Here is a 21,471-nt window from a genome sequence, read left to right on the forward strand (position 1 = left end):
CGAGCACTCAGTAACCCGTGGCAACCCCTAGAGGCTGCTACAGGCTCAGTTATGAGGATGGCTACCCAGGGAACCTGCGGGTTCCCCAGACACCGGAATGGCTGAGCCGTGGGGATCTGGGGATCGCGGGGCGCGATCCCGAGCTGCGTAGGCGTGCGTGGAATTCTCGCGCCGACAGGTCTGAAGTGACAAATGCCCGTTCCCCTAAGACTGTTCTCTGAGGGAAAGATAAATCTTAGAAGAAATGATGTGAACAAACAGGATCCTTCTCCGGTGGCCAACATGTATTCACTGTGCACCGTTTAATAACTGCACGTTTATTAAGGGTATGTCTCTCACTTTGCTCACGGGCAGTTCTTCCAACACTGGGACTTGAAACAGTTTCTTCAGAAAGGACCACAAGTAGCGGTGCCTCATAATGACTGGAAAACTGGAAAACACTGGCCAGAGCAGCCACGTGGAAGGGGCAGTTTGGGAAGTGGTGAAGTGTAGGGACGACGGGGACAATTATTTTTGGAGGTCTGGTGATTAGGAACCAGGTGGCCGCTGGGCTGCCGGACCCTGGGATTTTGTACTTGGCGATGGAGGCTTCACTCTTTCTTCCCAATCTTGACCATTGGTACAAAGGCCAGGGTGCCCCGCGATTGTCATCAACATATACTCAAATCAAGATGCATTATGCATATGAACAGGGATGCTTCCAAAGGAGCCCAGAGCTCTGCACTGTCCTTTCTTCTCTCCTTTTCCTGCTCGGGATCTCATCTTCACACCCCGTCTGCCTGTGGAACAACTGGGATTCTGCGTGAGGCTTCCCCTAAGCAACCAACAGTAGCTACCAGAAACATCGATCGCTTCAAGACAAGTCTCAGCCCCTGCTTCCAACCAGACCGCTACTCCAACACCCCACGCTGGACTTTAGACCTCGGCGCGGGAGACGGCCGTAGCCCCTGCCTGACACGGGGCGGCCCTGCTATCGATGTCCCATGGGTGACCGAGAGAAGTCACCTAGAGGTGCGCTGAGAACAGAGAAGCTCAGTGAGGTGGAGCCCAAGAATGCGCCCCCTCCACTTGGGAGAGAAGGGTTCCATCCTCCCTGAGCCCCACATTCCACGTATTCTGCTCCCAGCCTACTCTCAAATCACCCATTCTCTGGGCTCCACCGGACCGCCTCACCCCACCCACTCTCCAGGCTCAAGGCCTGCACGCTCAGCCAAAGCAGACCACTTGCTACGCCTTAAGCTAGTGCACACATTTCTGCCTCCACCCGCACATTTGTTGGAGGCATATGCCATGTGACCATTCTGACACACGTCACGTTTCATGTGACCATTCTAAAACACCCACCACAAAGGTACTCAAAGTGCGGCTTAATCTTAAAACTTAAAAGTAGTCCTAAGTGAAAAGGACAAATGAGGGATCGGATGAGGGTTCATACGGAGAGATGGATATGTTATCTCTTGAACACACTACTCAGCAACAACAACCACAAACTCAATATTTAATCATTTGTTTCTTCCCCCAGCTACCTAAAAATATCCTTCACGCCAGAATAGCTGCTTCAGGATTGCCACATTAGTATGTCACAAGTTTGCTCACCTTGTTTTCTCCAGCTTCCCGATCCCTGAGTCAGTTAGAAATGCCTTATGGCTTAAATAGTGGCCACCAACAGGGACTTAAGCAAGAGAGATATTTATGACTTCGCATCACAAGAAGTCTGCAGGTGGATGATTGTTAGCATTGATTCAGCTGCTCAGCAGAGCCAGCTGACAGGGTCCCAGCCTCTTTCCACTTTTCGACTGCCATCCTTAGTGCATTAGCTATGAGTTCTCACTCTTGTCACCTCATGGTTACGAGATGGCTGCCACAGTTCCAGGCATCATATCTTTATACAAGGCATGGCGGCGGGGGGCGGTGGGGGGGGGGGAAGGAAAAGGAGCAGTAGTTAAGAGGCTGTTACAACTGTCCTGGGACAAACTGAATCAGAACCAACCTAGTGGTGGTTGACATGGAAAGAGGACAGATTTGAGATACAGTTAGAAGGCAGACGGGGCACCTGGGTGACTCAGTTAAGCGTCTGATTTAGGCTTAGGTCACGGTCTCACGGTTCGTGGGTTCAAGCCCCGGGCTGGCTCTGTGCTGACAGCTCAGAGCCTGGAGCCTGCTTCGGATCCTGTGTCTCCCTCTCTCTCCGTCCCTCTCCGCTCGCACCCTGTCTCGCTCTCAAAACTAAACAAACATTAAAAAAAAATTTTTTTAAAGGTAGAATTGGCGTGATTCAATCGTGGCAGTGATGAGGAAGATGGCTTCGAGGTTTCTAGCTTGGGTGATAAGGTAGATAGTGGTGGTGGTGGTGATGGAAGGAACAGATCTGGTGTAAGGGAAAAACAGTGATCTTGGTGCTTTTAGTCTGGTGTTTTAGTTCGAGGACCTCTAACATCCAGGTATAGATATTTTATAGAAAACTTAAAAATGAATCTGTAACTCGGAAAAGAGGTAGGTGCTATGTAATTGCGGTAGTATTTGTCACACTGGTGATACCGAAATCACGCAGAGTGTGTAGAAAGGAGGTGGGTTGGAGATAATGGAGCCAGAGATCTCTGATACATAGAGAAGTAAAAGGAGACCTGGGGGGCAGGAAGTTTCCTGAAGGAGGACAGAGACTCAACAAACAGGAAGAGATCGGCAGTGTTGAGTGATCCAGAGCTGTGAAATATATGCACTGGTTTTGGCACTTCGATAGCTGATGACCTCCCTGAAACCAGTTTATGGGAGGGAGGCATACTCCCTACAAACTCTACTTTATAGGGGTTTGAGACATCTTGGGAAATGAGGAAGTAGAGACTATTCCTGTTGGGGGCTTTATAGAAGAGGTATTCCTCTCTGTAAAAGGCAAGTAGTAAGGAGAGCCTGCAACATCTATTGCGCTTTTCTGTGTGACGATGTGATGGCTGGATCTGAGGCAGCTATCTTGTGACCAGTGGGGGAGACATCGTTGATACACTGAGGTTAGCAAAACAGATGGATGGCATGAGGTTGGTCCTTGGCCTTCACTGAGCTGATGAACTAACCTTGTGGACACCTACCTCTCAACTTCTTTTTAAGTGAGAAAAATAAGAGGTCCCTGGGTGGCTCAGTCGGCTAAGCGTCCAACTTCGGCTCAGGTCATGATCTCACAGTTCGTGAGTTCGAGCCCAGCGTCGGGCTCTGTGCTGACAGCTCAGAGCCTGGAGCCCGCTTTGGATTCTGTTGTCTCCCTCTCTCTCTCTGCCCCTCCCCCACTTGCTCTTTCTCTCTAAGAGAAACATTTAAAAAAAATTTTTTTAAGTGAGAAAAATAAGTCCTTGTTGCCGAAATCACTTTTACTCTTCTTGTGAATGGTGTGTTCAGCACGCTGTTCATGAGATGTGATAAAAATGAACTTTATTGTTCCTCACCATCCCTGGAAACTACTGAGCGGAGATCGTATCTCCATACTCCTAGATGAAAACTCTGGCAGACCATGACTTTGTCCTCACCCTTAGGTGACGGACAGTCTGAAGTCACTTTCAATAGCAAATGCAGTCACAGTTCTGGAATTCAAATGGCCCAAGATTCATAAAAATCCCTGCACCTGATTCTGCATCAAATCTCCCCGCCACCACCAGGCCAATGTGAGGCCCAAAGCCTGAGGTGGAGAGGGGCACAGAGCTGGCTTCTTTCTTTTTCTACCTCCTGCTTCTCCTCCTCCCACTCAACTCTTACCTCTACCAGTCTTCTAGGGTACATTGGTCCCTTAGGATGTGGGGTGGTCTTTCCTGAACAGGTACTGCTGTAAGCTGGCTGAGGCTCTCTGGGCCAGGCAGATGTGAAGGCTTCTGTGGGCTCTTAGAATATTCCTGTCTCTGAGGGTTCTTCTCTGCACTTCCCTTGACCTGAGGGGATGCATTTGTCCTGGGGTCTCCTTCCTCAGTCCCACAGGGATGCTGTGCTCACCTCTAGCTTCCTTCTGCTGAGATCCTCCTGCCCAACACACACACACACACACACACACACACACACACACACACACACACACACACTGGCTCAATCCAATTCATATACCATGCCAGTTTCCTCCTGTGTGGCCCATTTCAGACCGAGGGAAAACACTGGGCGTCCTGTGGCTGACCCCAACACAGCCCCCTCTGTCTGCCAGCCACAGGCCTCCTGAGCTTTCCCACTTGTCAGTCAAAACTCTCGAGACCTGCTGTAAGGTGAGGGCGGTAGGACCCCTACCCCCAGGCACTGCAGACGGAATCCGAAGGAGAAACCATTCAAGAATGCTCTGTCTCTCCCTTCTCAATCCTTTTGGGTTCCCCATTCCAGGAGTGGTTCAGGAGCTTCTGGAGAAGTTCTCAATCATTCTCTTTGGAAGTTCTGCACAGGATAGCCTGGCCTTGGAACTTGACCTTTCGTATTCTTGCTCAAAATTCTGGTTTCACCAGCCGCCTCCAAAATGCTTATTAGAGAGAAAAATTAACCTCTATTGTCTTAGCTCAGAATCTACTACCCGGGCCTGGAAAGCAGCCAGAAAGCTTCGCTGTGCTGAGCGGCTCCGTGACTCTCCTGACACAATCAAGTCAAAGCTGGTAATTTATAAGGGTAAAAAGTTGCAAATGTCCACCAACAAGAGATTAAACAAATGAAACATGTATATGATGGAAAATGACTCAGCCATTTAAAACAATACTTTGGGGGGCGCTTGGGTGGCTCAGTCGGTGAAGCGGCCGACTTTGGCTCAGGTCACGATCTCGCGGTCCGTGAGTTCAAGCCCCGCGTCAGGCTCTGTGCTGACCGCTCAGAGCCTGGAGCCTGTTTCTGATTCTGTGTCTCCCTCTCTCTCTGCCCCTCCCCTGTTCATGCTCTGTCTCTCTCTGTCTCAAAAGTAAATAAACGTTAAAAAAGAAAATAAAATAAAACAATACTTTGGAAGTATTCAAATATAGCAACATAGGACAATGTTTCTATTTTGTTAAATTAAATATATGCAGGGGGAAAAGACTAATAGGAAATGTGTAAACATTCAAAAGGTCAAAGTTCAATTTGGTTGAAAAAAGTAACACGTATATTATACACACACTGAAAGCAGAAAGTAGCAGGGCAGATCCAGGGGCACCATATCTGCAGCTGCCTGGGGGGAAGGACCCGGGTGGGAAGGAATATTACTTCTAAAGTTTTCAACCATATACAGATATTCCTTTTTCAACTAAAGAAACCATAGTTTGGGTTCTTTAAAAAAAAATTTGACATTTTTGGAGGAAAAAGGATAATAACTTTTTTTTTCTCGGTGGAAGAGAATTACTAGACATTTTTTAAAAAATCCTTTTCTTCTTTTCCTCTCTATTTCTAAATCATTATGTATTACTAAAACACACACACACGATACGATTGCTTCCCCCCTCCCTGTTCCCTTCCTGAGCAACTGAGCTCTAAAGCCACGAGTGATGGATGAGCACAGCAAGGTGGGGATCCTCCGGGGCCGGGGTGAAAGGCGCAGGGTGTGGTTGCAGAGATCAAGCAGGGTGATGAGGATACAGCATGGGGGTAGACTGGCGGAGGTAATGGGACTTCAGAGGGTTGAAGAGGGCTTCCTTGTATTTCCCAGCCTGCACAGGGAAGGGAGGGCATCCATGCAGTGGGGCGACCCAGCCAGAGTGTCTTAGTAGGATGGGAGGGTAGGCCAGCGGAGAGGCAGCTTGGTGATGAGCGTCAGGGCCCCAAACCACCCACGTGGGTGGGGGGCGGGCAGCAGAGATGGAAACGAGTTACACGTAGGGGCAGGCAAACGAGGGAGTATATTAGAGGCAATGAAAACCAGTGTCTCACTGGTAGAGAAGGGAGTTGCAAATACGAAAAGGAAGAAAATGAATAAATTCAGGGGTGTTGGATTGGGATCAGAGGTATTGGTGTGCACCATGGTTTTTCAATATATAGATAGATGCAGAAATAAGCATCGAACTAACTGTGTAGCTATATGAATTTATAATAAACAGAGACAGATGTTGTCTTAGCTTGGGATGCTATAAATAAAATATCACAGACTAGGTGACTTAAACCATAGGCATTTACTTCTCAGTTCCAGAGTCTGGGAAGTTCAAGAGCAAGGTGTGACAGACCCCTGATGAGGGTGCTCTTCCTGGCTTACAGGCACCACCTTCCCACTCTGTGCTCAACTGGCTTTTCCTCAGCACAGCCATGTGGAGGGAGAGAGAGAGATCTCTCGCCCTCTTTTGATAAGGCCACTAATCTCATCATGAGGGCTCTACTCTATGACCTCATCTAACCCTAATTACCTCCCAGAGACACCATCACATTGGAGGTTATGGCTTCAACATATGAATTTGAGGGGATGCAAACACTCGGCCCATAAGAGATGTATGTGTATGTACATATATCATATCATATCATATCATATCATATCATATATCATATCATTATACACAAGGCACATATCCATATACAAATGCTACAGGGATTCCCTCTTTCTGTCCAATGAGTGGGCCTGGAAGGGGTGATACCTCAAAAGCAAAGAACAAAGCTAGTACCCAAATCTTGGCTTCTAAATACTATTTTCCACTAAAAGAAACGCAGATGCCTCGCAGAAATGACCATTTCCAGCTCTGGGAAGGGAAAGCACAAAATGAGCCTGGAACAGAAAGCAAGGTGTGGTCACAGAATGATGAGGGCCGTCAGAAGGACACAAAGACAACTTGAGTGAGTCCTCACTAGCCAAACAGGGGGCAACATGTCATTGCAATGAAGACAAATACTTACGGGTTATAAAACTTTGAATAAAAGAGGAGGTCATGATTCCATACTGCTACAATAAGTGAATAAATTGAAAGTTTGATGAAGACTAGGAGGAACATAGTACCTCCCCAAAAATACTTATTAATTACCAAGGGGGGAAAAGCCTGGCAGACCCCCCCCCCCCTTAAACCAGTGATCAAAGCAAAATCATCAGTAATGGGATAAACCAAATAGTGGCCCATATGACCGGGCACGATAACACAGTGTCATTTCTATGATGTTTTTGCCAAAGATGGATAATCTGAATCTAATCATAAGGAAATATTATACAACATAATTGGCCTGTAATGTTCAAAAATGCCAAGATCACAAAAGTCAAGGTGAGTCAGAGGAACTGTTTCAGACAGAAGGAGACAAAAGTGAATGCAACTCATAATTCTGAATGGACCTTTCAGGCTGTGAAGGACATTATTGAGACAACTGGTAAAACTTGAATGAGGTCCGAGGATTCGATGTCAGTAATATATGTTCCTAATTTCCTGATTTTTGATGGTTATATTGTGCTTATGTAGCAGAATATCCTTATCTTTTTTTTAAGTTTATTTATTTTGAGAGAGAAAGAATAAGCAAAGGAGGGGCAGAGAGGGGGGGACAGAGGATACAAAGCAGGCTCTAAGCTGTCAGCACAGAACCTGATGCAGGGCTTGAACCCACAAACCGTGAGATCATGACCTGAGCCCAAGTCGGACGCTTAACTGACTGAGCCACACAGGTGCCCGGAGAATGTCCTTATCTCTAGGAATTGCAAACTGAAGTATTTGTAGGTGATTGGACATCAGATTGGAAACTTATTCTCAAGTGGTTCGGGAAAAATATAATTTTCTGTACTAAACAGCCAACTTTTCTCTAATTTTGTGATCATTTCAAATTAAAAATATTTTTAAAAGAACCAATAATTTCTATATATATATGTATGAATTAAATATCCCTAAATACATGATATATGTGATTACATACTACATATTTTGTTAATGCACTGATAGCATATAAATATACTACATGTGGGGACACCTGGGTGGCTCAGTCGGTTAAGCGTCTGACTTTGGCTAGGGTCATGATCTCACAGTTCACGGGTTCGAGCCCCACATCAGGCTCTGTGCTGACAGCTTGGAGTTTGGAGTCTACTTCGGATTCTGTCTCCCTCTCTCTCAGCAACCCCCTCTTAAAAATAAATAAAATATTAAAAAATTAAAAAAATATATATATATATGTCACACACACACACACACACACACACACACACACACACACACTACGTGTGGAAACATACAGTGCTGGGACCCGGAAGCAGAGGGGGACCTCCTTGTGCCAAAGGGGAGGCGGCAAGCCCTGAGGTTCTGGAGAGGTTCTGGAGAGGTGGGCTGCCCTCAAGAAGGCTGTATGACTGCAGCTGGAGGCCGGGCCCCTCCTATAACACCTAGACACCTCCTTCGGAGATCAAGCCTTCCAAACATCCTAGAAAACTCAGAAATTCAAAATTTCCAATATTCTGCCTCTCTGTCCTCAGAGATCGCTGAAATCCCAGAGACTCTCCTATTTCAGGATCCCCGACACATGCCACAGACGGCCTGGAGCTCTCGGGGTGGCCCCATTGTGGCCCGAAGGTTGAGAGTCAGACAGAGGAGGGTCTGAGTTCTAGCTCCAGCACGTCTAGTCTGGTGGGTGCTTCTTCCCAGGGCCCTGGTGGGGCTGGAGTCACAGACCCCGTTAAAGCCCCCACCCCACCCCCCAAGCCTGGTAAATGACAAGGTCAGTGAACAGGAACTATTTTTCTCTATCAGCTAAAAGTTTGTGTCTCCTTGTTTCAAGTCCAGAAATGTGGTTCACAATTCAGATGAAAGTGAAAAGAGCAAAAGCCAGCCTGGGGCTGGGCTCTGCCATGTGCTCTGTTTTTAGCCAGGGTTGACTTCGGACCCCAGCAGGGTTTTATGACACATTCTTTATGGTTCCAGACTTTCTTCTGGGACAGGGTGAGGTACAGGGAGGGGGAGGGGAAGGTCAGGTATCGGGGAAAGTGACACCGAAGGGAAGTTTTCCTAGAAGTGCCACTGTTCTAGCTTGATATCCTCAGCCCTTTGCACTGGGAAGAGTTTCTGGTGGAAAGTCTGAGTAAACCCAGCCCACATTCAATAATATTTATTGACCACTAAGTGTCTAGCGATGGCAGATAGAGAAAGAGACGCAGTCGCAGCCCAAATGCTCACAAGAGTGGGGAAGAAGGGGCACCTGGGTGACTCAGCCAGTTGAGCGTCCGACTGATTTCAGCTCCGGTCATGATCTCACGGTTCACGAGTTCAAGCTCTGCATCGGGCTCCGCACTAACAGCACAGAATCTGCTTGGGATTTTCTCTCTCCCTCTCCCTCTGCCCCCCCCAAAATAAATAAATAAACATTAAAAAAAAACCCAGAATGGTGAGGAAGGAAAGTACCCCCACCAAGAGCTTCCATTTTTACACTTGAGGCTTTTGAGCTCAGCACCTCCATTGACCACCACCCATGTGCTTGGCCCTCGGTGAGGTCCCAGGGCGGAGAGCCAGGTGGGTAGGATATGGCTCAGCCATGAGGAGCTCACCGTTTATTACAGGAGAGAGACCGACCCAAACACCTCCCAAGCATTAGGATAAAGGTGTTCTCACAAAGCATTCCCTTGCAGAAAACGGTGAGGTGGGGGGAACCGTGGGGGGTCTGGAAGATCACAGGCAGAAGGGGGCGCTCGCGCATTGCCCGGGGAAGTGACGCTGCCAGCTGGGTTCACGGGGCCTGTGGGGAATGGGAGGTGGGAGGATAGGACGAGGCCACGGAGCGCGGTTGGCTCTGGTACCCTGAGGACCTTCCTGGGTCCCACTCAGAAACTCAGACTCGACCCTGTGGGCAGTGGGGAACCACTGAGGGGTTTAAGCAGAGGGACAACGTGGTCCGATTTGCATTTTAGAAAGATCACACTGGCAGGCGCATGGGAGATGGCGTGGGGTGGGGCCAAGCCAGACACCGGGAGTACCATTTTGGAGGCCGTTACAACTGTCCCGGGGTGAAATAATGGCGCCCGGAACCATGGCGGTGGCAGGTAGGGTAGACTGAAGTGGGCAGTTTGGGGGGTTACTTAGAAGGGAGAACTGGGGTTGCCTGGGTGGCTCAGCCGGTTAAGTGTCCAACTCTCGGTTTCAGCTCAGGTCATGATCTCGCTGTTGGTGGGTTCGAGACCCACTTTGGGCTTCATGCTGACCATGTGGAGGCTGCTTGGGATTCGAGCGCTCTCTCTCTCTCTCTCTCTCTCTCTGCCCTTCCCCCGCTTCCTCTCTGTCTCAAAACAAGTAAACTTAAAAAAATATAAGGGAGAACTAACACCACTTGGTGATGCTGGTGAGGAGGATGGGCGGCTCTGAAGTTTCTAGTTGGGGGAGGGGAGGGGGTGGCGGTGGTGCCTTTAATGGCAGAGCAGAAAGAGCAGATTAAAAAAAAATTTTTTTTAATGCCTATTTATTTTTGAGAGAGCGAGCACGCGCTAGCGGGGGAGGGGCAGAGGGAGAGAAATGGGGACAGAGGATCGGGCGTGGGCTCTGCACTGACAGCACAGATTCCCTAGGCGGGGCTCAAACTCACACGCTGTGAGTTCGTGACCTGAGCCGAAGTTGGACGCTTAAGTGACTGAGCCCCCAGATGCCCTAGAAAGAGCAGATTTGATGCAAGGGCAAAAGAATGAGCTTGGCTGTATACTCTGAGGTGCCCTGCAGAGACCCATGTAGAAACGAAGGACAGGTAAGTAATTGGAAATACGGGTCTGTGGCTGAAAACAGAGGCAGCTACTCACTGCACGAGATGGCGGTTATTAGTCAAGGGGATGGCAGCCGAATCGTGGGGGCCCGTACAGAGGTGAAGGGACACAGAGCAGCCGAGGAAAACCAGACAGTGGTCAAGGGGTAGCAGGAGACCCAGAAGAAGGGTGGCAGGGAAAGACTCAACGGGAGCACAACGCTCCAGGCCCAAGGGAGCCTCGCAGCGGCAAACGGGAAGGTACGGGCTGTGATGTGGGTGCCAGAGGAGCAGACAGGTGTTGGGTCAGTTCTGGGGGCTGGATGAGGTTTTAGTAGATGAAGAAGTCTTGGGAGAGAGGAGTGGAGACTATTTCTTTCTCGTTTGTTTTTCTTTTTGTTTATTTTTGAGAGAGCGCGCGCAAGGGAGGGGCAGAGAGAGGGGGGGAGGGGGGGCAGAGGATCCGAAGCGGTTCCGGGCCGATAGCGCAGAGCCCGCTGTGGGGCTCGAACCCAATGAACTGTGAGATCATGACCTGAGCCACCCAGGCGCCGCGATACTATTTCTTTAAAAGACGCGGTGGTGAAGGAGAAGAGAGATGAGGAAAGGCAGGATTCAGGTCACACGGGACCTGGTGACACAGGAGCAGGCAGGCAGGGGGCCTGCAATGACAGTGATGAAGGGGAGCGGCGGGGAGCCGCGGAGGGAAGTTAGGCAGGAGGAGTGGGCCTCCGTGAGGGAGAGCTAGTAGGGAAAGGGGCTCCAGAAGGGAGTGTTGTCCTTGGCACTTGCTGTGGGGGAAGGCCCCAGGCCCCAGCGGGACCCACGGGCCTGGGCTCAGGTGCGGGGAGCAGCCGGCCTGAAAGGGGGGCAGGGGCGTGCCTGGGCAGGGGCCACGGGTGGGGGGTGCAGAGTGAGAAGCCCGCAGGGGAGGCCGCGTGTGCGCTCAGGGCTCAGCATCCTGCCGAGGGGTTACTCACTGCTGACTCAGACCCAGGTGCTCATTTGCAAGTTGTTCATGTCAAGCCAAAATGAGCAGGGATACCAGGGGGGCATCGCATCCCCTTTCTGAGCAGAACCGCCCCAGATCTTCTAAGCGCTCCTGCTGTGGTGCTGAGTCTCTGTGACTTAGACATATTTCCTTTGTAAAGGGCTCTGTTCAGTGCTGCCCACGTGGCTGTCTGTGAAATGGAGCTGAGGGGGAAAAAAACCACTCAGGAAGTTCATTTCCTCCTTAAGAACATGGAGGTAAAATTTAATTTTAGGTTGAATGCTCCGAGCACGGCCCTTCCCGCTGCCAAATATTTTCCCTTTTCATCTATCTCCTCCCCCAGAATGTAACCAGGACGGGAACACTGTTTTGTATGCCTGTGCCTAGAACGGTGCCTGACACACGGTAGGTGCTTGACAAACACAGGACGTGACTGAATGTCTCGTTCCAAGCACTTTCTCTAAACCTTGCAGCCCTTAGGCACCTCACAGTTTAGGAAAGACTGACTCTGAGAGGTTAAGCGTTTCCCTAGGTCAGGGCACCTGGGTGGCTCAGTCAGTTAAGCGTCTGACTCTTGGTTTCGGCTCAGGTCATGATCTCACGGTTCATGAGTTCGAGCCCCGTGTTGGGCTCTGTGCTGACAGCATGGAGCCAGCTTGGGATTCTCTCTCTTCTTCGCTCTCTGCCCCTCCCTCCCACTCTCTCTCTCTCTCCTTCAAAATAAATAAACTTAAAAAAAAAAAAAAAGCCATTTCCCTAGGTCAATCAGACTGCAGGGAAGGGGCAAGTCCCTACAATTTCAAGCAGGACTTCCCGCATGTGAAGCAATAGTTCAAAAACTACTTATGAGTTTATTAGGTGACTACTCCTGTGAAACCTATTCATGCTAACCAACTCTGACAAGAACATCCCCGACAAGAACAAGCAAATGGACTGATTTCCACTCAAATATAAATAGCTTCCAAGGGGCTGAAATGCTCTGGCCAGCTGACTAGCTCAGTCTGTCCCAGTAGGTCAGGCCTACTAAGGAAGCCAGACCCCCCCCCCCCCATCCCCCCAGTGGCTAGGAGCCCAAGCGGAGTTAAGTACTCTTGGGGAGACCGTGAACCAGCCCCATGAACTGGACACACAGAAGGCCCGTGGCCATTGGCCAGTCGGGGTGCCTGCCTCCACCAGGGCCAACAGCACACTGCTGGCCACTGGCCACCTAATGGGAGAGCCAGCCACCAGCCTTCAGCCCCCTTGTGTCCTTCCAGCTCTTCCTTTCAGGGAAAATACTTAAGCGACCGAACGATACTTAGGCGAAAATACTGAAAATACTCAAGCGACTGACTCATTCCAGCTCCATACCGGTTTTCATCGATGCTCTCAGATAATTACATATTGTTGACAAGGGGAAACCCTACACATAGCAGGAAGTCACCTCGCAACAATTCTGACCGTAGTGTCTGGGGAAAGGCACCTCTCTGTGAATCCAGGCCTGTGTTTGGGTCCCTGCTGGCTTGAGCCACTACGCAGGGGGGTGTATGTGTCCTGCCTGTGACCTAAATTTTGGGTGTCTATCTTGTATTTCTGTTCCCTACAGCTAGAGGGCTTTGATTTCAAACCACAGGGGGAGCATGATGAGCAAATAGCTGTCAAAACCATTTTGGGGCGGAAACAGCCAATGGAAGGTTCGGTCAGCATCACTGCTTGTAAGTCCAAGAATCAGAGAAGAATCCAGGCCTCTGAGAGTTTCTTCGGTAAATGGAGTCCCTTAACTGTTAGTACAGGCTTTGTTTCTTCTTCTTCTTCTTCTTTTTTTTCCCCCTCTACTACTCAGTAGCTTATTTTCAAGCAGAACAGGGGGAAAAAAAATCCAGTCTCCAACGCCTGGGCCAGAGCAGAGTAATCACCAGCAAAACAGCTGTTAACATGGCTGACGCTCATTCCTGTTAACTGCTTTAGTTAAGTTAAAGGACTGGCAGGAGAGAAATTCTGGCTGGCTGAGCAAGGAAAAACATTTCAGAGGTAAGTCACCAAAGACAGTAGCAGATGTCATGGAGCACAGAGCAGAAGCTACCAGGGACTTGACCGTCTCAAAGCAAAGCAAAACAGCTGATAAATACTCAGCCAAGCCCACTGCCAATTATACAAGAAGCTCAGGAAGCCAGAGAGGGTGTGAGTTTATTTTATTATTTTTTTTACTAAAAAAAATTTTTTTAATGTTTGTTTTTGAGAGGGAGAGAGACAGAGACAGAGCATGAGTGGCGGGGGGGGGGGGGGTGCAGAGAGGGAGAGGGAGACACAGAATCCGAAGCAGGCTTCAGGCTCCGAGCTAGAGTCCGACGTGGGGCTCGAACTCACGAACCGTGAGATCGTGACCTGAGCTGAAGTTGGATGGTTAACCGACTGAGCCACCCAGGCGCCCCTAGAAGTTTCTTCGATTAACAGTTCACCCTTCTCTTCATCCACAGATCCGTCAGCCCACGTCTCTTCAAAGATCTAGGATGTTGCTTTAGGTGACTGCCCTCCCCACAGGGAGCCAATCATGCAAACATGTAAATGTACGATTTGCAACTATAGCACTGTTGCAGTCTTAGGGTTACAAGTGGCTCCTAGGGTTCACAGAAGCCGGGAGCTAGTGAGCTAGAGAGCCAGTCGTTCAACCCCTTTTATTATGGCGCAGGGTTATGGCGACCAGGATAGGCTCCAGAGTGACGCGAGTGTGGGGCTGAATAGACAGTCCTGCCATTGCTCGTGGCGTGATGCTGCTAGTCATGTAGCCACTCTGAGCCTGTTTCCCCATCTGTGAAGCAGGGATAATAGTCCCTCACTTAACGGGTGATGGGAAAATTACATGTGATCTAACAGGCAAAGCCTTTGGCACACAGCATCGTACCCAGCAAATGCTCAAAGAATGTGAGCTGTTCTCCCACGTCTATGAAGGCCCAGAAAGGTGCTGTTGGGTATCGCCATGTGGGTCCTATAAATTCTACATCTCACGGTCATACCTATTAGAAAGTAACTTTGTAAGGAGAATTTGCAGATAAGAAAAGCTATTATGTAACGTTGTTAGGCTGTAACTTTGTCAAGTTGTGGCTATGAACATCCTCAGGCATTTGAGGATGAACAGATTTTTTCTGTTAGGAGTCCATACGTTACTCAAAATCAGAGAGCACTGCTTTATCCCACAGCATTAGTATTGTTCAGTATTAGCTAGAACCCGCTAAACTTTTCTTCCATCTCCATCTCTTTAAGGAAATATAGACTTTGTAAAGCGACATTTGGGACTATGCTGGGCTGGACACACATGTAATCACTTCCGTGTTCTGTCTTTACCTCTTCAGATATCAGATAACAACGGGTGTGAAAACAACAGTGGACCCTGTAAGATTTCCAGAGTCCCATGCACTGTTTTCTAGGGCAGGGAATGGGCTGATCTATTACGGGCTCTCCCATCATCTAAGAGCTCTAGTTCTTTTGTCCGTACAAGGCGGTTACTGGATGACCGGGAAATTGCTCACGGCCTGCAGTTGACTGGAAGCAGAGGGCTAACCAGGCAGGATCAGAAGCAAAAGCAACGAGAATCCCGACTCCCTCCTTCACCAGCGATGACCTTGGGAAAAGCACGTGTGTCTGACCTTCAATTCCGTCTATATAATGGGGATGACGGTGTGCCCACATCACAGGACTGGCTCAGGTGAGTTACTGCACTATAAAAGGAAGGTGCTTTGTAAACACCAGAGCACCAGACAAACGAGAAACCCCACTAACCAGACTGCTTCAGCCAGAGGACTCTGCTCACCGTGCTCTGGTCATGTGCACACCCGAGCAGCGTCCGCACGGCCTCTCACTCCAGCTCATCATGTCCTCAACATCCTCCCACATCCCCCCTTTCCATAGCACCGGGACACCTTTCCTAGCGTTCCAAGCACTGTGAAGAAACAATCCTTCTCTCTCCCACACATCACACACCAGCAACTTTCTATGGAATAGACGTCAGTTTAAAAATTTATTACAGGTGGTGGGGCCGGGGGGGGGGGGGGATGAATAGGTGAAACACAGAGGAATTTTAGGGCAGTGAAGCTATTCTGTGTGTTACTTAGTAGTATGGTCGACACACCCCGTTACATATTTGTCTATTCCCATGGGACGTCAAAGAGTGAACCCTTGTGTAACTATAAAGTCATGAGTGATAACGATGTGTCAATGTAGGTTGTAGGCCGTCATTTTAACAAATGTACCCTCTGGGTGGGTGGGGGGGTGACAGGAGGGAGGCTATGCATGTGTGGGGCTTGGCAGGGGGCAGTATACAGGAAATTTCTGTACCTTCTGACCAGGTTTGCCATGAACCTAAAACTGCTCTAAAAAGTAAAATCCATTAAAAAATTGATTTCACACACACACACACACACACACACCCCTACTACTGAGATGAGCTCTGACAAATATGAAAATTTAAGAAATCTAACTCTTTATTTAACATCAAAGCTAACATCAAGTGTTTATTTAAAAAAATAATGGCACCTGCTTTGAATAGGGTGACAATCTACGCAGAATTTACAATTTTAGGCTGACATGAAACTATATGGTATCTCACCAAATGGAAATTCTAGAAAAGACCTCACAATAAACATTCTAGTTTCCATTTTCAGAACTGCTAACTACGGCCTAAACATATCTTAAACACAGAGCACGTTTTGTTGAAACATTTCTCTTAGGACAAACACAGGAGACAGGTTTAAATAAATTAAAATTGCAACACATAAATTATTCCTAAAACAATCAAGGTACATTACTTTCCAGCTTCTTATAAACAGAGAATTGTACTGACTTTAGAAAATTATAGGTTAGTTCTGCTTTTTATCTTCTGGGTTACCAAACTCTTGTTAACTGTACCTTCTTTTAGCTTCATAACCATTTTTGATGTAAGTGGCCAATATTATTCTTTTCAGTGATTTATCCTTTTAGACCAACTCCTTCCTTAGCACGTGTGTTAAACTTCTTGAAACATTTCTCTCCAGCTAAAGCCCTGAATCTTAAATGCCATTTCACCCTACTCCTGGCTCACTCCTCAAAATTATAGAAATATGCAGTAGAGGTTGTTTAATCACCCATGCTCATTTTAATAAGCATACCGAAATGCTTTTCCAAACCAATACAATCATACTTAGATTCCATACAAAGATGTTCCTATTTGATGCAAAACAATTTGGTATTTAAACTTCAATCCAAAAGGACAAAAATAATTAGTTGCTTGAGGGACTCCAATTCCCATCACAGTTATTGATCCCATAATTAAACCTGATATGCTGGAGAAAAGGCAGGGCAGTATTCCAATAAAAACAAGAGTGACAAAGTAGAAGGGCTAACTCCCACGGATGCTAATTGATGGAGAGGGATAACCACGTTTGGGCCGTAATGGAAGCGGAGATGTCAGTCTGTCAACAGTTCATACTCATCACGTAAGCAAAACCACATGCTAGAAACCGGGGGCTGATCCTACTCTCTGTACAAAATCAGCAGTGGAGTACTTTTATTTACTGCTTCACTGTGGTTTGAATTGGGGGGGGGGGGTGGTTTCAATGTTTTGTTCTGGCTTGATCATACTCAAAATGTAAACTGGGATAACTGATTCCAATACCCACGTAAGAGGATTTTTACATTTTTGTTTTGCCCTCAGTGAACTATCATTATCTTGGTGATCATGAAAATAGTATGTCACAAAAAAATCCTGTGCTAGAATGCAATATCCAGTATCTTTTTTTAATTTTCATGATTATTGAGAGAGAGAGAGAAGAAAAACAAGCACGAGTGGGGGAGGGGCAGAGAGAGAGAGGGAGACACAGATTCCTAAGCAGAGATGTCAGCACAGAGCCCGATGCAGGGCCTGAACTCATGAACTGCAAGATCATGACCTGAACTGAAGTTGGCACTTAACCGACTGAGCCACCCAGATGCCCCTGCAACGTCCAGTATCTTAAAGCACTCAGTTTGCTGAGTGAGCAGGTGCCTGACCATCCCATGACTGGCTTCATCTTTACTACGAATGAAAGGTGGGGAAAGGGATTAGCGGACTTAAATGTAAATTAAATAACCAATTCCATGATATATCCCAGTTGGATCACTATTTTTAATTGAATAATGTATAAAATTTTACTTAATCTTACCCTTGTGCGGGAAAGGAAATACAATGGGAGGGTTTATTCCTTAAGAGAGCAGTAAACCACAGAGGGTAAAGGTCTCCTTGGAGTGTATCAACTTATTAAAAAGCTTCATGAACTTTCAACAAGACTCTAAAATAAGCATGCCATGTAGGTTGAGCATACCCAAGTGCAAACAAAGTTATCTGACGTCTAACGAGAACTGGTGGACGTACAGATTCTGTGCAAAAGGCGGCATGATCAAATGGGACGGTTTAGACCCAAGATTTCAGAGCAGAGCCAGTTTCTAGCCGCTCTGTTAACAGCTCCAGACTGGAGGGGGCGGAGTGTGTGGCTTTCCATTTCCTCCCCTACTTCTGCAGCAGAGAGGAGACACGCGGATGCAGGTCTGGGAAGCGTCAAAGCGAATGTCGAGTGGAGCGTGGTGGCCAGTGAAGCAGGCCCACGTCCTGGGTCCTCCCCTGCAACCCTTAACCTCAAAGGGCTAGAAATCTCTCTCCCTCTCTCTAAAAAATAACAGCAGTATCTACATCCGCCGCAACCTCTGGCATACGCAAAGTGCCTCAGAAAGATGCGCAGAAATTGAGAGGCACCCACCAGGACCCAGGGGTGGAAGCTGCATCCAGCCCTCAGCCGAATGGAGACTGACGCCCACGGGTGAAGGAGAATGCTGGCCATTAAAATACAGAAGCGAAAGAAAGCACACCGTTCTTTCTCCCTCCCATCCCTGGATCTGCAACTCTTTTCCGTCCCCTGGGTTTGATGGATCACAGTGTATTTACAGCCAACTTGGCAGAACAAGGGCGAGTCTGATGGTGGAAGGGGACACGGCCATGAGATGGGGGTAGGGCTGCTGACTCCGTCTTCCCTGAATCCAAGATGCTTAACAGCCAAAGATTTCACGAAATGATCGTTACTGTTTTTAAGAAGCTTGAGTCCAGAATTAGATAGTGGGGACAGTTGAAGAAGTTTGTGAATTTACTAAAACCACTGAACTGTCAAGTTAAAAGAAGAAAGCTTGAGTTGTCTAAGTCTCACACACGCTGGACTTGTACCAAATGCTCGACTGTTCCACTCTCTCAAACCATGGCGCACTGTCACATTTTTTTTTTTTCAGGAGATTTCCCCAAGGGCAGCTGTTCGCAAAATAATGCACTTAATTTAAATCCAGGCGATTTGATGTTTTCTGGAAGAAAATGTACACCAACATACATCTTTGCGCCTTCAGAGAACAGAGCGGATGGCAGGAGGCAGGACTGAACAGCCGTTTCCATTAAAATCTTCTAACTTCATTTTCAGCAGGTACAGAGAGAAAGAGATTTAAAGGGGAGTATCATCTGGGCTGAAAGTAGTGAGTAGAATCCCTCAAACAGGTTGAGGATGTTAACTTCTGAATGCTTTCACCTCAGGGGAAGAAGCGCGGCCCCTCTATTACCCGGGCCCTTGTCTCCAGGAAGATTCCCGAGAGGTGACAGACAGCCTTCGCTTGGACACTGGATCAATCTATGTGATTCCGGCTGGTCTCACAGGGTCATAAGAGGACCTTCTCAGTCTCCATCCAGGTCGACTGCTCCCCCTGATCCAACTGCCACCCCATTAGACCACACATCCTATTTCCCCTCCTGCTTCCAGAGCGCCTACCTCAGTGCACTTTCGCTTTATAAAAGTACAATTCTGTTGTCTTAAAGAAAAACAAAAACCCCACGACACGAGCATCATTTGTTTTCATTTGTGGAGTGAGATTTGCGATCCCTCGCAAGCCAGGGAATAGAGTGAATCACATCCTCACAGGGGGTCTATCACAATTAAGATGTGCTGAAATACAAACCTCCAGAGTAGTGCTTACTGGACCCTAATGTTCAAGCCATGGCTTGATGTGGGATTTGGAAGAATTTCTACATGCTTGAAGGCAAGGCATTCAATGGCCACTTCAGATAAAATCAACGTGTGGCTCCCTGGATGTTAGAAGGTGAAAGCCCCACTCATAAATCTTCGCATCTTACCATTTAAAGTGCAAGACAAAACATCTAAGTTAGACGTCTGATGGATCAACAGGCGTAAGATTTCCGTGTTACTTGTGAGTCACGCACGACTGACCGCTATGGACACTGGGAACAGGTGGGGCCTAGGGTCCTCTGGACAAGTGGACTGGATGACACAGGATTTTCTGTACTTTCAAAGGCCACGAGGGTTCACCGTGGCCAATGCGTGTACTTCCCCTCCCCAAGTGCTGCTACATCCTTGCTGCTAACAGGACTCAGGGAAAAAATGCAACCACAAGCAACAGTGAAGCTCGACTGTGATAGAGACTTAAGAGAGAGACAGAGACTTAAAATCCCTTTTCTTCTGGATCATTAATTATGTCAAATGCTCAATAACCAGAGGCTGGCCATGCTGGGCTAGTCAGGTGGGCAGAAGATCTGGTGTGATTAAGGCAGTGAGCGACGTGGGGAGAGCTCTAAAACAGATTCACATTCGCTAAGGATGGGGACTGAGCCGGCAAGTACTACCGTGTGAAGGGAACTGTAGTTATTTACAATGCACAGCCCAGGCCTGGTCACCTCTAGTCAGCACAACCCCGTTCATTTGAAAATTTGGTAGGATGCACAGTTTTCTTTAAAACATAAATCTGAAAGAACCTGAAGACAGGAACCCGCGGCTTCATCTGGGTATTATGATCCTTTCTATGGCACACAGAATATGGTCCCAGTTTTTACAAAATATCGCAAGAAGAGTCACGGCGAAGAAAGTGCCGAGAATGTGGAAGCGGCTCTTCATCATGGGCGAGACAAACTTGGCAATGGTAGACACACACACTAGGATGACAGTCATGAAGGCCAGGATCACGTTTATGCACCTCCCCAGGAGCACTTTGGCATTCACGGTGTCTGTCTGCAGGACTTGCTGCTCTTGTTGGTGGAGCTCCAGCTTAGAAATGCGAGTCTGGCAGGATTCCAAGGCTTCCTGTGGGCAAGAGGGAGAGCAAGGGTCACACGCTGTCGGGACCATGGGCAACACGTGAGCACATGCTTGGACGTGCACAGAAGCTCCCTGGCTCAGGACACTCGATGCTGAGGCAGCTTCCAACAGCCAAGCTGACGGTGATGATGATGACAAAGAAGGGAAACGAGAACCCCAAGGCTCATTTATTCTGGTATTCACGGACAGAACGAACAACCATAAAATACCATAAACGGGGACTTACGGTTAAGTATTTTGAAATAAAGCACATAAACTATTGGCATCCGTTGGTATCATCAGGACCAAACCAGAGGAGGGGTAGGCCATTGTGGGACAGGCGACTACCCCAGCCATGGAGTAGGTGGTACCTGTTTCCACTGCTCAGTGGATGTATGCATCCACTTATATAGACTGTGGAGGATGAAGGGAGAAGGGATGGGGACAGGACTGACCACGGGCGACTCGGCTCTCACTTGCTCTCTGAATGCTGTTACTCAGGACACTATCCACTGCTGCACATCCTTCCCAGAGCTCGTTCTTTCTAAGGCTTCAATCGCTAAGACACAGAGGACCCCAAGTGCCTCTCTGGCCAAGTTACCTCCTCTGAGTTTGACTCATGTATCTACATGGCTCCTTGACATCCCCCTCTGAGCTTCTCAGAAGCACCTGGAATGCAACATGTCCAAGTGCGGATTCACATACTGCACCCTCTCCTGCACCTGCCATCGGTCCTGTTTCCCTTCTGGTGCTCCTTTCCTCGGAAAACAGCACCTGGCTCAGCCGGTTCCTCCCACC

General features: G+C 48.1%; 2 protein-coding genes and 1 long non-coding RNA gene across 10 annotated transcripts in view; 1 reads left to right on the forward strand and 2 right to left on the reverse strand.

Annotated features, from left to right (window-relative positions):
- CEP83 (centrosomal protein 83) overlaps nucleotides 1-21,471 on the reverse strand; it is a 215,810-nt gene that overhangs the window by 189,825 nt on the left and 4,514 nt on the right. The gene's annotated exons all lie outside the window — the stretch shown is intronic.
- Nucleotides 9,807-15,246, forward strand: LOC128316467 (uncharacterized). Its single transcript, XR_008300409.1, has 3 exons — nucleotides 9,807-9,892; nucleotides 14,026-14,070; nucleotides 15,045-15,246. It is a non-coding gene; the product is annotated as an uncharacterized LOC128316467 (long non-coding RNA).
- Nucleotides 18,997-21,471, reverse strand: part of TMCC3 (transmembrane and coiled-coil domain family 3) — a 282,827-nt gene continuing 280,352 nt past the window's right edge. For all 8 annotated transcript variants that reach the window (XM_027071085.2, XM_053226617.1, XM_027071083.2 and 5 more), the window contains one exon: nucleotides 18,997-20,679. In XM_027071085.2, the coding sequence (XP_026926886.1) occupies nucleotides 20,377-20,679 (303 nt within the window). In that variant the 3' untranslated portion in view covers nucleotides 18,997-20,376. The remainder of the gene's footprint in view (nucleotides 20,680-21,471) is intronic.

The sequence above is a fragment of the Acinonyx jubatus genome, chromosome B4 (assembly GCF_027475565.1).
Source record: "Acinonyx jubatus isolate Ajub_Pintada_27869175 chromosome B4, VMU_Ajub_asm_v1.0, whole genome shotgun sequence".
Taxonomy (NCBI): Eukaryota; Metazoa; Chordata; class Mammalia; order Carnivora; family Felidae; genus Acinonyx; species Acinonyx jubatus.